The sequence below is a fragment of the Oncorhynchus masou genome, chromosome 21, assembly GCF_036934945.1.
Source record: "Oncorhynchus masou masou isolate Uvic2021 chromosome 21, UVic_Omas_1.1, whole genome shotgun sequence".
Classification (NCBI taxonomy): domain Eukaryota; kingdom Metazoa; phylum Chordata; class Actinopteri; order Salmoniformes; family Salmonidae; genus Oncorhynchus; species Oncorhynchus masou.
In genome coordinates this window covers 54,029,822-54,044,484 of record NC_088232.1, presented here as the reverse complement: position 1 = coordinate 54,044,484, position 14,663 = coordinate 54,029,822, and the positions used below count along the sequence as shown (strand labels likewise).

The window sequence follows — 14,663 nt, the reverse complement described above, 5'->3', positions numbered from 1 at the left end:
TATAGCCTCCACATTGACTCTGTACCGGTAACCCCTGTATATAGCCTCCACATTGACTCTGTACCGGTAACCCCTGTATATAGCCTCCACATTGACTCTGTACCGGTAACCCCTGTATATAGCCTCCACATTGACTCTGTACCGTAAAACCCTGTATATAGCCTCCACATTGACTCTGTACCGGTAACCCCTGTATATAGCCTCCACATTGACTCTGTACCGGTACCCCTGTATATAGCCTCCACATTGACTCTGTACCGGTACCCCTGTATATAGCCTCCACATTGACTCTGTACCGGTAACCCCTGTATATAGCCTCCACATTGACTCTGTACCGGTACCCCTGTATATAGCCTCCACATTGACTCTGTACTGGTACCCCCTGTATATAGCCTCCACATTGACTCTGTACTGGTACCCCCTGTATATAGCCTCCACATTGACTCTGTACTGGTACCCCCTGTATATCATTTACATTTAAGTCATTTAGCAGACGCTCTTATCCAGAGCGACTTACAAATTGGTGAATTCACCTTCTGACATATAGCCTCCACATTGACTCTGTACTGGTACCCTCTGTATATAGCCTCCACATTGACTCTGTACCCCCTGTATATAGCCTCCACATTGACTCTGTACTGTAATACCCTGTATATAGCCTCCACATTGACTATGTACTGTAATACCCTGTACATAGCCTCCACATTGACTCAGTACCGGTACCCCCTGTATATAGCCTCCACATTGACTCTGTACCGGTACCCCCTGTATATAGCCTCCACATTGACTCTGTACCGGTAACCCCTGTATATAGCCTCCACATTGACTCTGTACCGGTAACCCCTGTATATAGCCTCCACATTGACTCTGTACTGGTACCCCCTGTATATAGCCTCCACATTGACTCTGTACCGGTACCCCCTGTATATAGCCTCCACATTGACTCTGTACCGGTACCCCCTGTATATAGCCTCCACATTGACTCTGTACCGATACCCCCTGTATATAGCCTCCACATTGACTCTGTACCGGTAACCCCTGTATATAGCCTCCACATTGACTCTGTACCGGTACCCCTGTATATAGCCTCCACATTGACTCTGTACCGGTACCCCTGTATATAGCCTCCACATTGACTCTGTACCGGTAACCCCTGTATATAGCCTCCACATTGACTCTGTACCGGTAACCCCTGTATATAGCCTCCACATTGACTCTGTACCGTAACCCCTGTATATAGCCTCCACATTGACTCTGTACCGGTACCCCTGTATATAGCCTCCACATTGACTCTGTACCGATACCCCCTGTATATAGCCTCCACATTGACTCTGTACCGTAACCCCTGTATATAGCCTCCACATTGACTCTGTACCGGTACCCCCTGTATATAGCCTCCACATTGACTCTGTACCGGTACCCCTGTATATAGCCTCCACATTGACTCTGTACCGGTAACCCCTGTATATAGCCTCCACATTGACTCTGTACCGGTAACCCCTGTATATAGCCTCCACATTGACTCTGTACCGGTAACCCCTGTATATAGCCTCCACATTGACTCTGTACCGTAATACCCTGTATATAGCCTCCACATTGACTCTGTACCGGTAACCCCTGTATATAGCCTCCACATTGACTCTGTACCGATACCCCCTGTATATAGCCTCCACATTGACTCTGTACCGGTAACCCCTGTATATAGCCTCCACATTGACTCTGTACCGGTACCCCCTGTATATAGCCTCCACATTGACTCTGTACCGGTACCCCCTGTATATAGCCTCCACATTGACTCTGTACTGGTAACCCCTGTATATAGCCTCCACATTGACTCTGTACCGGTACCCCCTGTATATAGCCTCCACATTGACTCTGTACCGGTACCCCCTGTATATAGCCTCCACATTGACTCTGTACCGGTAACCCCTGTATATAGCCTCCACATTGACTCTGTACCGGTACCCCTGTATATAGCCTCCACATTGACTCTGTACCGGTACCCCTGTATATAGCCTCCACATTGACTCTGTACCGGTAACCCCTGTATATAGCCTCCACATTGACTCTGTACCGGTAACCCCTGTATATAGCCTCCACATTGACTCTGTACCGGTAACCCCTGTATATAGCCTCCACATTGACTCTGTACCGTAATACCCTGTATATAGCCTCCACATTGACTCTGTACCGGTAACCCCTGTATATAGCCTCCACATTGACTCTGTACCGGTACCCCCTGTATATAGCCTCCACATTGACTCTGTACCGGTACCCCTGTATATAGCCTCCACATTGACTCTGTACCGGTAACCCCTGTATATAGCCTCCACATTGACTCTGTACTGGTACCCCTGTATATAGCCTCCACATTGACTCTGTACCAGTAACCCCTGTATATAGCCTCCACATTGACTCTGTACCGTAATACCCTGTATATAGCCTCCACATTGACTCTGTACTGTAATACCCTGTATATAGCCTCGCTACTGTTATTTTACTGCTGCTCTTTAATTATTTCTTACTGTTATTGTTTTAAATGTTGTACTTATCTTATAACTGCATTGTTGGTTAAGGGCTTTTAAGTAAACATTTCGCTAAGGTCTACACCTGTTGTTTTAGTTTTTTTTTATACACAAGAGCCATTGTCGAAGGTTGTTCACTACTCTATAGGGTGCCATTTTCTACGCAGCCCCCTGGTGTTCTGGAACTAACTGTCTTGTTTGTTTATTGCCGTGGTCTTTCCAGGATGTGACTAAACAGAGCGATTTCCCCTCCCCCTGGAGCCCATTCGCAGAGGGAGGCATCACGGCCAGGTAAGAACCCCATGGTAACCGTCGTCACGGCAACGCCTCCGTTAATGGCTCCAGGCTTCTGTTTTTAGCTGGCTGGGGCTGTCTCCTGTCTTGTCTGGTCCAATGTGAGTCTGCCACGCGACTGTTGAATACCTCCATGGTTAAGACAAAATGGAATGTCTCCCTCCACACTTAAAAATGTCATAAAACTAGATAAACCAAAACAAGAGGTAATATGTATATATTTTTTAATGTGGACTCATGACATTTTTGGCTGGTTTTACGCACCCAACAACAATTTTTAAGAGAGTGGGATGGTTCCTCTCCATTAGACCATTGGTACACAGGACAGCACGAGAGCCCTGGCATTAGTCATCAATACCTTTTTGTAATCAATACCTTTTAGTAATCAATACCTTTTAGTAATCAATACCTTTTTAGTAATCAATACCTTTTAGTAATCAATACCTTTTAGTAATCAATACCTTTTTAGTAATCAATACCTTTTAGTAATCAATACCTTTTAGTAATCAATACCTTTTAGTAATCAATACCTTTTAGTAATCAATACATCTGTAAATCATCAACTCTGCTCAAGCTTTCTAGTTTTCCGTTTTGTCTTTTTATAGGTGTTGAGTAGGTTTTGAACATTTACTGAGTTTTGTTGTGTGAATAATTTTGTGAAACCTACCTGCATCACCTGGCTGTGAGACTTGCCCACACTACAGGGATCATTCCATGGAGGGTCAAGGGGGGGCGGCATGTTTTTACTTCTCCCTTGTATTTGATTTGATCAGGGACTGTACCCATAAAGCTTCTTACAGTAAGAGTGCTCATCTCGGACCAGTTTAACCCCTTTAGATCATAATGAGGTTATATGGACAGCGTTATCCTAGATCATAATGAGGTTATATGGACAGCGAGGACCTGATCCTAGATCATAATGAGGTTATATGGACAGCGTGGGACCTGATCCTAGATCATAATGAATGAGGTTATATGGACAGCGAGGACCTGATCCTAGATCATAATGAGGTTATATGGACAGCGAGGGACCTGATCCTAGATCATAATGAGGTTATATGGACAGCGAGGGACCTGATCCTAGATCATAATGAGGTTATATGGACAGCGAGGACCTGATCCTAGATCATAATGAGGTTATATGGACAGCGAGGGACCTGATCCTAGATCATAATGAGGTTATATGGACAGCGAGGACCTGATCCTAGATCATAATGAGGTTATATGGACAGCGTGGGACCTGATCCTAGATCATAATGAGGTTATATGGACAGCGTGGGACCTGATCCTAGATCATAATGAGGTTATATGGACAGCGAGGGACCTGATCCTAGATCATAATGAATGAGGTTATATGGACAGCAAGGGACCTGATCCTAGATCATAATGAGGTTATATGGACAGCGGGACCTTATATGGACAGCGAGGGACCTGATCCTAGATCATAATGAGGTTATATGGACAGCGAGGACCTGATCCTAGATCATAATGAGGTTATATGGACAGCGAGGGACCTGATCCTAGATCATAATGAGGTTATATGGACAGCGAGGGACCTGATCCTAGATCATAATGAGGTTATATGGACAGCGAGGGACCTGATCCTAGATCATAATGAGGTTATATGGACAGCGAGGGACCTGATCCTAGATCATAATGAGGTTATATGGACAGCGAGGGACCTGATCCTAGATCATAATGAGGTTATATGGACAGCGTGGGACCTGATCCTAGATCATAATGAATGAGGTTATATGGACAGCGTGGGACCTGATCCTAGATCATAATGAGGTTATATGGACAGCGAGGGACCTGATCCTAGATCATAATGAGGTTATATGGACAGTGTGGGACCTGATCCTAGATCATAATGAGGGTTATATGGACAGCGTGGGACCTGATCCTAGATCATAATGAGGTTATATGGACAGCGTGGGACCTGATCCTAGATCATAATGAGGTTATATGGACAGCAAGGGACCTGATCCTAGATCATAATGAGGTTAATGAATGAGGTTATATGGACAGCAAGGGACCTGATCCTAGATCATAATGAGGTTATATGGACAGCGAGGGACCTGATCCTAGATCATAATGAGGTTATATGGACAGCGAGGGACCTGATCCTAGATCATAATGAGGTTATATGGACAGCGAGGGACCTGATCCTAGATCATAATGAGGTTATATGGACAGCAAGGGACCTGATCCTAGATCATAATGAGGTTATATGGACAGCGTGGGACCTGATCCTAGATCATAATGAATGAGGTTATATGGACAGCGAGGGACCTGATCCTAGATCATAATGAGGAGGTTATATGGACAGCGAGGGACCTGATCCTAGATCATAATGAGGTTATATGGACAGCGAGGACCTGATCCTAGATCATAATGAGAGGTTATATGGACAGCGAGGGACCTGATCCTAGATCATAATGAATGAGGTTATATGGACAGCGAGGGACCTGATCCTAGATCATAATGAGGTTATATGGACAGCGAGGACCTGATCCTAGATCATAATGAATGGTTATATGGACAGCGAGGGACCTGATCCTAGATCATAATGAATGAGTTATATGGACAGCGTGGGACCTGATCCTAGATCATGATGAATGAGGTTATATGGACAGCAAGGGACCTGATCCTAGATCATAATGAATGAGGTTATATGGACAGCGAGGGACCTGATCCTAGATCATAATGAGGTTATATGGACAGCGTGGGACCTGATCCTAGATCATAGTGAGGTTATATGGACAGCAAGGGACCTGATCCTAGATCATAATGAGGTTATATGGACAGCGAGGGACCTGATCCTAGATCATAATGAGGTTATATGGACAGCGAGGGACCTGATCCTAGATCATAATGAATGAGGTTATATGGACAGCAAGGGACCTGATCCTAGATCAGCACTCCTACACTGAGACGCTTTATGACTCCAGGCACAGATCACTGATCAGTCCCCTCACCTTGTTGTCTAGATCTTAATTGGATCCAAAATAGAAAATAAATGACTAAATATACACTAGATAACTTCATGGGAATGAATTTGACACCCATGGACTGACCTGTTTCCGTTTCACCTTAGTTTGTGTGGAGCTAGCTACCCTGTTCTCTTCTCAAAGCATGACCTTTGACCCTACACGCCTACCTGTCTCCATGTAGTCTGGCGTGTTTGTACCAAGTTGTGAAAGAGCAAGGTTCTTGTCCGTCCACGTGCTTTGACTGTCCTTTTTGTTTTTTGTTTTCTTCTTCTCCTGTCCTTCCTCTCCGTTGCTTTCTTCTTCGCCTGTCCTTCCTCTCCGTTGCTCCTCTTCTTCGCCTGTCCTTCCGAAGGAGCCTTCTGAAAAGCGTTGAGGACGAGTTGTTCCAACGGTAACACTAACAACACCCTGTGTATGTTTTCTTCAATGGCACTCTATTCCCTACTATTCCTATTTCCCTACTTTTGACCAGAGCCAGTTTGAACCCAATAGGTCCCGGTCAAACGTAGTGCACTATATAGGGAAAAGGGTGCTGATGGGGCAGGCAACTTGAATGTCCTGTGGTAGGTTGCCATTGACCCACTCCACTCCACTATCTGTTGTGATGGCTGTCTTTGCCGATGGGGTTAAAGGCAGCCGCTGTGCTGCTGCCCGGCTGTGTGCCACCCTGCTCCGTTCATACCCATCCGGATGCCCTGCCGTGCTCTTAACGTAGCTGTAAAACCCACCAGGCTGTTGTGGACCTGTAAACCCAATTGTTTCAATTCAACAATGTTTTTGGTAACTTTTTCGTCAATCTAAATATGCTGCACCACCCGCGATTTCTGAAACATTGTCTTGTCTGTCTACTCAACAGAATGTTAAGTTAGTTACAGTGGTAGCCTACACACTTAGAACCAACAGAATGTAAAACTAGTTACAGTGGTAGCCTACAGACTTATAACCAACCGGATGTAAACTAGTAACAGTGGTAGCCTACACACTTAGAACCAACAGGATGTAAACTAGTCAGTGGTAGCCTACACGCTTAGAACCAACAGGATGTAAACTAGTAACAGTGGTAGCCTACACACTTAGAACCAACAGAATGTAAAACTAGTTACAGTGGTAGCCTACACACTTAGAACCAACAGGATGTAACACTTATAACCAACGTGTAAACAGTTAGGTAGCCTACACACTTAGAACCAACAGAATGTAAAACTAGTGGTAGCATACACACTTAGAACCAACAGAATATACAACGAGTTACAGTAGAACACAAACCAAAATGTAAAACTAGTTACAGTGGTAGCCTACACACTTAGAACCAATATGTAAAACTAGTTACAGTGGTAGCCTACAGACTTATAACCAACAGGATGTAAACTAGTTACAGTGGTAGTCTACACACTTAGAACCAACATGATGTAAATTAGTTACAGTGGTAGCCTACACACTTAGAACCAACAGGATGTAAACTAGTAACAGTGGTATCCTACAGACTTAGAACCAACAGAATGTAAACTAGTTACAGTGGTAGTCTACACACTTAGAACCAACAGGATGTAAACAAGTTACAGTGGTAGCCTACACACTTAGAACCAATATGTAAAACTAGTTACAATGGCAGCCTACACACTTATAACCAACGGGATGTAAACTAGTTAGTGGTAGCCTAAACACTTAGAACCAACAGAATGTTAAACCAGTTACAGTGGTATCCTACACACTTAAAACCAACAGAATGTACAACTAGTCACAGTGGTAGCCTACACACTTAGAACCAACAGGATGTAAACTAGTTACAGTGGTATCCTACAGACTTAGAACCAACAGAATATACAACTAGTTAGTGGTAGCCTACACACTTAGAACCAACAGGATGTTCAACTAGTTACAGTGGTAGTCTACACACTTAGAACCAACAGGATGTAAACAAGTTACAGTGGTAGCCTACACACTTAGAACCAATATGTAAAACTAGTTACAGTGGTAGCCTACACACTTAGAACCAACAGGATGTAAACTAGTAACAGTGGTAGCCTACACGCTTAGAACCAACAGGATGTAAACTAGTCAGTGGTAGCCTACACACTTAGAACCAACGGGATGTAAACTAGTAACAGTGGTAGCCTACACACTTAGAACCAACAGGATGTAAACTAGTAACAGTGGTAGCCTACACACTTAGAACCAACATGATGTAAACTAGTTACAGTGGTATCCTACACACTTAGAACCAACATGATGTAAACTAGTTACAGTGGTAGCCTACACACTTAGAACCAACAGGATGTAAACTAGTAACAGTGGTAGCCTACACACTTAGAACCAACAGGATGTAAACTAGTCAGTGGTAGCCTACACACTTAGAACCAACAGGATGTAAACTAGTTACAGTGGTAGCCTACACACTTAGAACCAACAGGATGTAAACTAGTCAGTGGTAGCCTACACACTTAGAACCAACAGGATGTAAACTAGTAACAGTGGTAGCCTACACACTTAGAACCAACAGGATGTAAACTAGTAACAGTGGTAGCCTACACACTTAGAACCAACAGGATGTTAAACTAGTAACAGTGGTAGCCTACACACTTAGAACCAAGATGTAAACAGTTACAGTGGTAGCCTATTAGAACATCTGTTAAACAGTGGTCTACTTAGAACCAACGGGATGTTAGTAACAGTGGTAGCCTCACACTTAGAACCAATTGAACTAGTCAGTGGTAGCCTATCTAATTAGAACCAACAGGATGTAAATAGAACAGTGGTAGCCTACACACTTAGAACCAACAGGATGTAAACTAGTCAGTGGTAGCCTACACACTTAGAACCAACGGGATGTAAAACTATAACAGTGGTAGCCTACACACTTAGAACCAACGGGATGTAAACTAGTAACAGTGGTAGCCTACACACTTAGAACCAACGGGATGTAAAATAACAGTGTATTATATTTAGAACCAAAGGATGTAAATAGTAACAGTGGTAGCCTACACACTTAGAACCAACAGGATGTTAAACTAGTTACAGTGGTAGCCTAACAAAACCAACAGGATGTTAAACTAGTTACAGTTTAGCCTACACACTAACTGTTAAACTAGTTACAGTGGTCCACACACTTAGAACCAACAGGATGTTAAACTAGTAACAGTGGTAGCACATTAGAACCACAGGATGTAAACTAGTAACAGTGGTAGCTACTTAGAACCAACAGGATGTAAACTAGTCAGTGGTAGCCTACACACTTAGAACCAACAGGATGTAAACTAGTAACAGTGGTAGCTACACACTTAGAACCAACAGGATGTAAAATAGTCAGTGGTAGCTACACACTTAGAACCAACGGGATGTAAAACTAGTAACAGTGGTAGCTACACACTTAGAACCAACGGCTGTAAACTAGTAACAGTGGTAGCCTACACACTTAGAACCAACAGGATGTAAACTAGTAACAGGCTACTTAGAACCAACAGGATGTAAACTAGTAACAGGCTGGTAGCCTACAGGCTTAGAACCAACAGGATGTTAAACTAGTTACAGTGGTAGCTACTTAGAACCAACAGGATGTAAACTAGTAACAGGCTCCTGCCAGGATGTAAACTAGTCAGGCTCCTGAACAACAGGATGTTAAACTAGTTACAGTGGTAGCCTACACACTTAGAACCAACAGGATGTTAAACTAGTTACAGTGGTAGCCTACACACTTAGAACCAACAGGATGTTAAACTAGTTACAGTGGTAGCCTACACACTTAGAACCAACAGGATGTTAAACTAGTTACAGTGGTAGCCTACACACTTAGAACCAACAGGATGTTAAACTAGTAACAGTGGTAGCCTACACACTTAGAACCAACAGGATGTAAACTACTAACAGGCTACTTAGAACCAACAGGATGTAAACTAGTAACAGTGGTAGCTACTTAGAACCAACAGGATGTAAACTAGTAACAGTGGTAGCCTACATACAAGATCAACTGTCTGTTCATCTGTTAAATTCTACTGTGTTTCAGAGTACTGAACAGTGCCCTATCTAATAGACCCCGTTTAAATGAGATGCTAAATTGTAGTAGGCTACTATGAATCCATCATGGCCAGAAAAGATGAGGAATTTATTCTGCAGTTATGAAAATATGTATATATTTCTAAAGAAATATTGTTTACTGAGACGGCTAAAGCAAAAATACTTGAAGTAGTTTTCTCTATTTACTACTGTAAAGTGGGTCCAATTAAATGAGCATGGCACTGCTATGCCTACAGGCTACTACAGGCTACTGCAGGCTACTACAGGCTACTATACAGGCTACTGCAGGCTACTGCAGGCTACTATACAGGCTACTGCAGGCTACTATACAGGCTACTGCAGACTGCTACTACAGACTGCTACTGCAGGCTACTGTACAGGCTACTGCAGGCTACTGCAGGCTACACAGGCTACTGCAGGCTACTATACAGGCTACTGCAGGCTACTGGCTACTGCAGGCTACTGCTACTACAGGCTACTGCAGGCTACTATACAGGCTCCTGCAGGCTACTACAGGCTACTGTACAGGCTACTACAGACTGCTACTACAGGCTACTATACAGGCTTCTGCAGGCTACTACAGGCTACTGCAGGCTGCTATACAGGCTTCTGCAGGCTACTATACAGGCTACTGCAGGCTACTATACAGGCTTCTGCAGGCTACTATACAGGCTCCTGCAGGCTACTACAGGCTACTGTACAGGCTTCTGCAGGCTACTACAGGCTACTACAGGCTACTGAAACCATACTATACAGGCTTCTGCAGGCTAATAATTTATGCAGGCTACAAGGCTCCTGCAAATGAAGGCTTCTGCAGGCTACTATAGATGCCTATATCCTAACTAGTTTAGAATGCAAAGATTTAAAACATGTATAAATAATCACTAATGACAAATTGTAAACAGGCTACTCCTTCCCTGTCAAAATAAAGGCTGAAAAAATAAATGTAAAAAATGATTGCATCTTGTTATATTTACCTGTTTTGTTTTATATGGCCACTTAGCTAACTGTAAATACTAGGCTACTAACTGCTATACAAACTGCTGCAGGCTACTGCAGGCTACTTCAGGCTACAAGACTGCTTCAGGCCACTGCAGGCTACTGCATATGCATGGTCTAAGACTGCTGCAGGCTACTATAAGGCTACATTCTCACCTCAAGTAAAACCATTTTTATAAATGAGATTAACTTTTATCTGCAATGAACTGGAAATGAAATGGGAAATGTTTTATCTAATATTTTGTAATGCGATTTAAAACATATGTAAATAATCACTAATGACAAATTGTAAAGGCTCCTTTCTGTCAAAACAAAGAGTCAAAAAAAAAGGCTCTTGTTATATTTACTCTTTTGAGGCACAGAGGGTCCAACTGTATTCTCTCTGACTCACAGAGGCCCCAGCTCCTATTCTGTGCTCATGGTCACAAAGAGGGTCCAGGCTCCTATTCTCACTGAGTCACAGAGGGTTATAAATGCCAATTTTCTCTCTGAGTCACATGTTTTGGGGTATAATATTTTCTGCTGAGTCACATGTAAATAAGGCTCCAGGCTCCTATTCTCTCTGAGTCACAGGGGGTCCAGGCTCCTATTCTCTCTGAGTCACAGAGGGTCCTGGCTCCTATTCTCTCTTGGGTCACAGAGTTTCCCCAGGCTCCTATTCTCTCTGAGTCACAGGGGGTCCAGGCTCCTATTCTCTCTGAGTCACAGAGGCCCCAGGCTCCTATTCTCTCTGAGTCACAGAGGCCCCAGGCTCCTATTCTCTCTGAGTCACAGAGGCCCCAGGCTCCTATTCTCTCTGAGTCAGAGGGTCCAGGCTCCTATTCTCTCTGAGTCACAGAGGGTCCAGGCTCCTATTCTCTCTGAGTCACAGAGGGTCCAGGCTCCTATTCTCTCTGAGGAACGAGTCATTTGCTTCATAAGCATCATCATGGAAACCAGGGTTGGGCTCAATTCCAGTCAGTTCAGGAAGTACACTGACATCCCAATTCTCTTCAATGCCTGTAGATTTGGAATGTGGTTTTCTTGCTGAATTGACTGGAATTGAAATAGAATTGACCACAACCCTGGTGGTAACATTACACCCCCCCCCCCAGCCCTGACCTCCCTGTTCCTCCCAGCCCTGACCTCCCTGTTCCTCCCAGCCCTGACCTCCCTGTTCGTCCCCTCTCTGACCTCCCTGTTCCTCCCAGCCCTGACCTCCCTGTTCCTCCCAGCCCTGACCTCCCTGTTCCTCCCAGCCCTGACCTCCCTGTTCTCTTCTCCTCCCTCTGATCTGTCATTCTCTCTGTCTTCCCCCAGGGGACATATGGCCCATCTGGAGGACGCCTTTGAAGACGTGGAGCTGTAAGTGCTGCTCACACACACACACACACACACACACACACACACACACCATACACACCCTGCCTGACTGTCTGGTCTTCTCCAATTCTAGGTCGACCCTGAAGCATGGAATCCCACCACCTCTACCGCCAAAGGTAAATCCTTATTCACTGCATATGCTGTGGTTTCAATATATGCTGGGGTTTCAATATATGCTGGGGTTTCAATATATACTGGGGTTTCATCACATACTACTTCCTCTATTCTCCGTCTCCCGTCTTCCTCTCTCTCCACTTCTCCCCCATCTCTCCCCCTCAGCCTCAACTGAACAGTTTGTCAGATGAGCTAGGTCTGACTGATGAGCGGTGTCTGACGGTGAGGAGGTTCCCGGGCTCAGAGAGCAGCCCAGGCCTGGGCCCCCGGAGACTGAGCACCCCAGAGCAGGGCAACAAGGTATGTGTTTATGTTTGATGGCTTTTTTTATTACAACGGTTGACAGTACAGCGCCTTCGGAAAGTATTCAGGCCCCACTTTTTCCACATTTTGTTACATTACAGACTTATTCTAAAATGGATTCTACACTCAATACCCCATAATGACATCACAATACCCCATAATGACATCACAATACCCCATAATGACATCACGATACCCCATAATGACATCACGATACCCCATAATGACATCACGATACCCCATAATGACATCACGATACCCCATAATGACATCACGATACCCCATAATGACAAAGCAAAAACAGTTTTGGGATTTTTTTTGCAAATGTATAAAAAATAAGAAATAAACATTTACATACGTATTCAGACCCTTTACTCAGTACTTTGTTGAAGCACTTTTGTCAGCGATTTATAGCCTCGAGTCTTCTTGGGTTTGACGCTACAAGCTTGGCACACCTGTATTAGGGGAGTATCTCCCCTTCTTCTCTGCAGATCCTCTCGAGCTCTGTCAGGTTGGATGGGGAGTGTCGCTGCACAGCTACTTTCTGGTCTCTCCAGAGACTTGTCCCGAAGCCATTCCTACGTTGTCTTGGCTGTGTGCTTAGGGTCGTTGTCTTGTTGAATTTTCACTCCAGTCGGAGGTCCTAAGTGCTCTTTTAGAAGGTTTTCATCTTGGATCTCTCTGTACTTTGCTCCGTTCATCTTTCCCTCAGTCCTGACAGGTTTCCCAGTCCCTGCCACTGAAAAACATCCTCACAGCCATGATGCTGCCACCATGTTTCACCGTAGGGATGGTGCCAGGTTTCCACCGGACGTGACGCTTGGCATTCAGGCCAAAGAGTTCAATCTTGATTTCAACAGACCAGAGAATCTTTAGGTGCCTTCTGGCAAACCCCAAGCGGGCTGTCATGTCTTTACTGAGGAGTGGCTCCCGTCTGGCCACTCTACCATAAGTGCCTGATTGGTGGTTTGCTGCGGAGATGGGACAACCTTCCAGAAGGACAACCATCTCCACTGAGGAACTCTGGAGCTCTGTCAGAGTGACCATCAGGTTCTTGGTCACCTCCCTGACCAAGGCCCTTCTCCCCTGATTGCTCAGTTTGGCCGGGCAGCCAGCTTTAGGAAAAAAAGTATTGGTGGTTCCAAACTTCTTCCTTTTAATGAATGATGGAGGCCACTGTGTTCTTGAGAACCTTCAATGTTGCAGAAATGTTTTGGTACCTTTCTCCAGATCTCCAGACGCAATCCTGTTTCGGAGCTCTATGGACAGTTCCTTCGACCTCTTGGCTTGGTTTTTGCTCTGACATGCACTGTCAACAGTGGGACCTTATATAGACAGGTGTGTGTCTTTCCAAATCATGTCCAATCAATTGAATTTACCAACAGGTGGACTCCAGTCAAGTTGTAGAAACATCTCAGGGATGATCAATGGAAACAGGATGCACCTGAGCTCCATTGAGTCTCATAGCAAAAGGGTCTGAATGTAAATAAGCTTTTTCTGTTTTTTTTATTTGTAATATATTTGCTAAAATAAAATAAAAACTGTTTTCGTTATGGGGTATTGTGTGTTGATTGAGGATTTTTTTGGTATTTAATCCATTTTTAGAATTTAGGCTGTATCAAAATGTAGAATAAGTCAAGGGGTCTGAATACTTTCTGAATGCACCGTACTCCATGATATTCTGTGTTTTCAACAATGTTGTGAAGCCTAAAAATGCTAAACAAATTTCCCCACCTTGAGTTAATGAAGGTAATTTTAATTGTAAGGTGGAGCATCCCTCTCCTGACTACCTGTCAGCCAGCGTTAGTAGTCCTGGTATATTGTCCACAGCCTCGGACCCTGGTGAGTTAAAACACACACACATCTTTACACCCGTACGCCCTATACTGGTTGAAAATGGCGGATTTTTGTTGTACTAACAAGCGCCTGAATTGTAAACGCAGCGGCTATCCAGCGTGCTACACGTGACTTCAGAGAGGTCTCCACCGCACAGAGCTGTATTGGTTTTGACTGACAGGCGTTGTGGACTTCATTGCCTTCACGCACTCTCGCTTAATTGGCC

At 44.3% G+C, this 14,663-nt stretch overlaps 1 protein-coding gene across 1 annotated transcript in view; it reads left to right on the top strand.

Annotated features, from left to right (window-relative positions):
- map4k5 (mitogen-activated protein kinase kinase kinase kinase 5) overlaps positions 1–14,663 on the top strand; it is a 114,611-nt gene that overhangs the window by 44,349 nt on the left and 55,599 nt on the right. Inside the window, 5 exon segments of the mRNA XM_064927048.1 lie at positions 2,749–2,816; positions 12,122–12,166; positions 12,258–12,300; positions 12,464–12,598; positions 14,368–14,443. Coding sequence (XP_064783120.1) covers positions 2,749–2,816; positions 12,122–12,166; positions 12,258–12,300; positions 12,464–12,598; positions 14,368–14,443 — 367 coding nt within the window.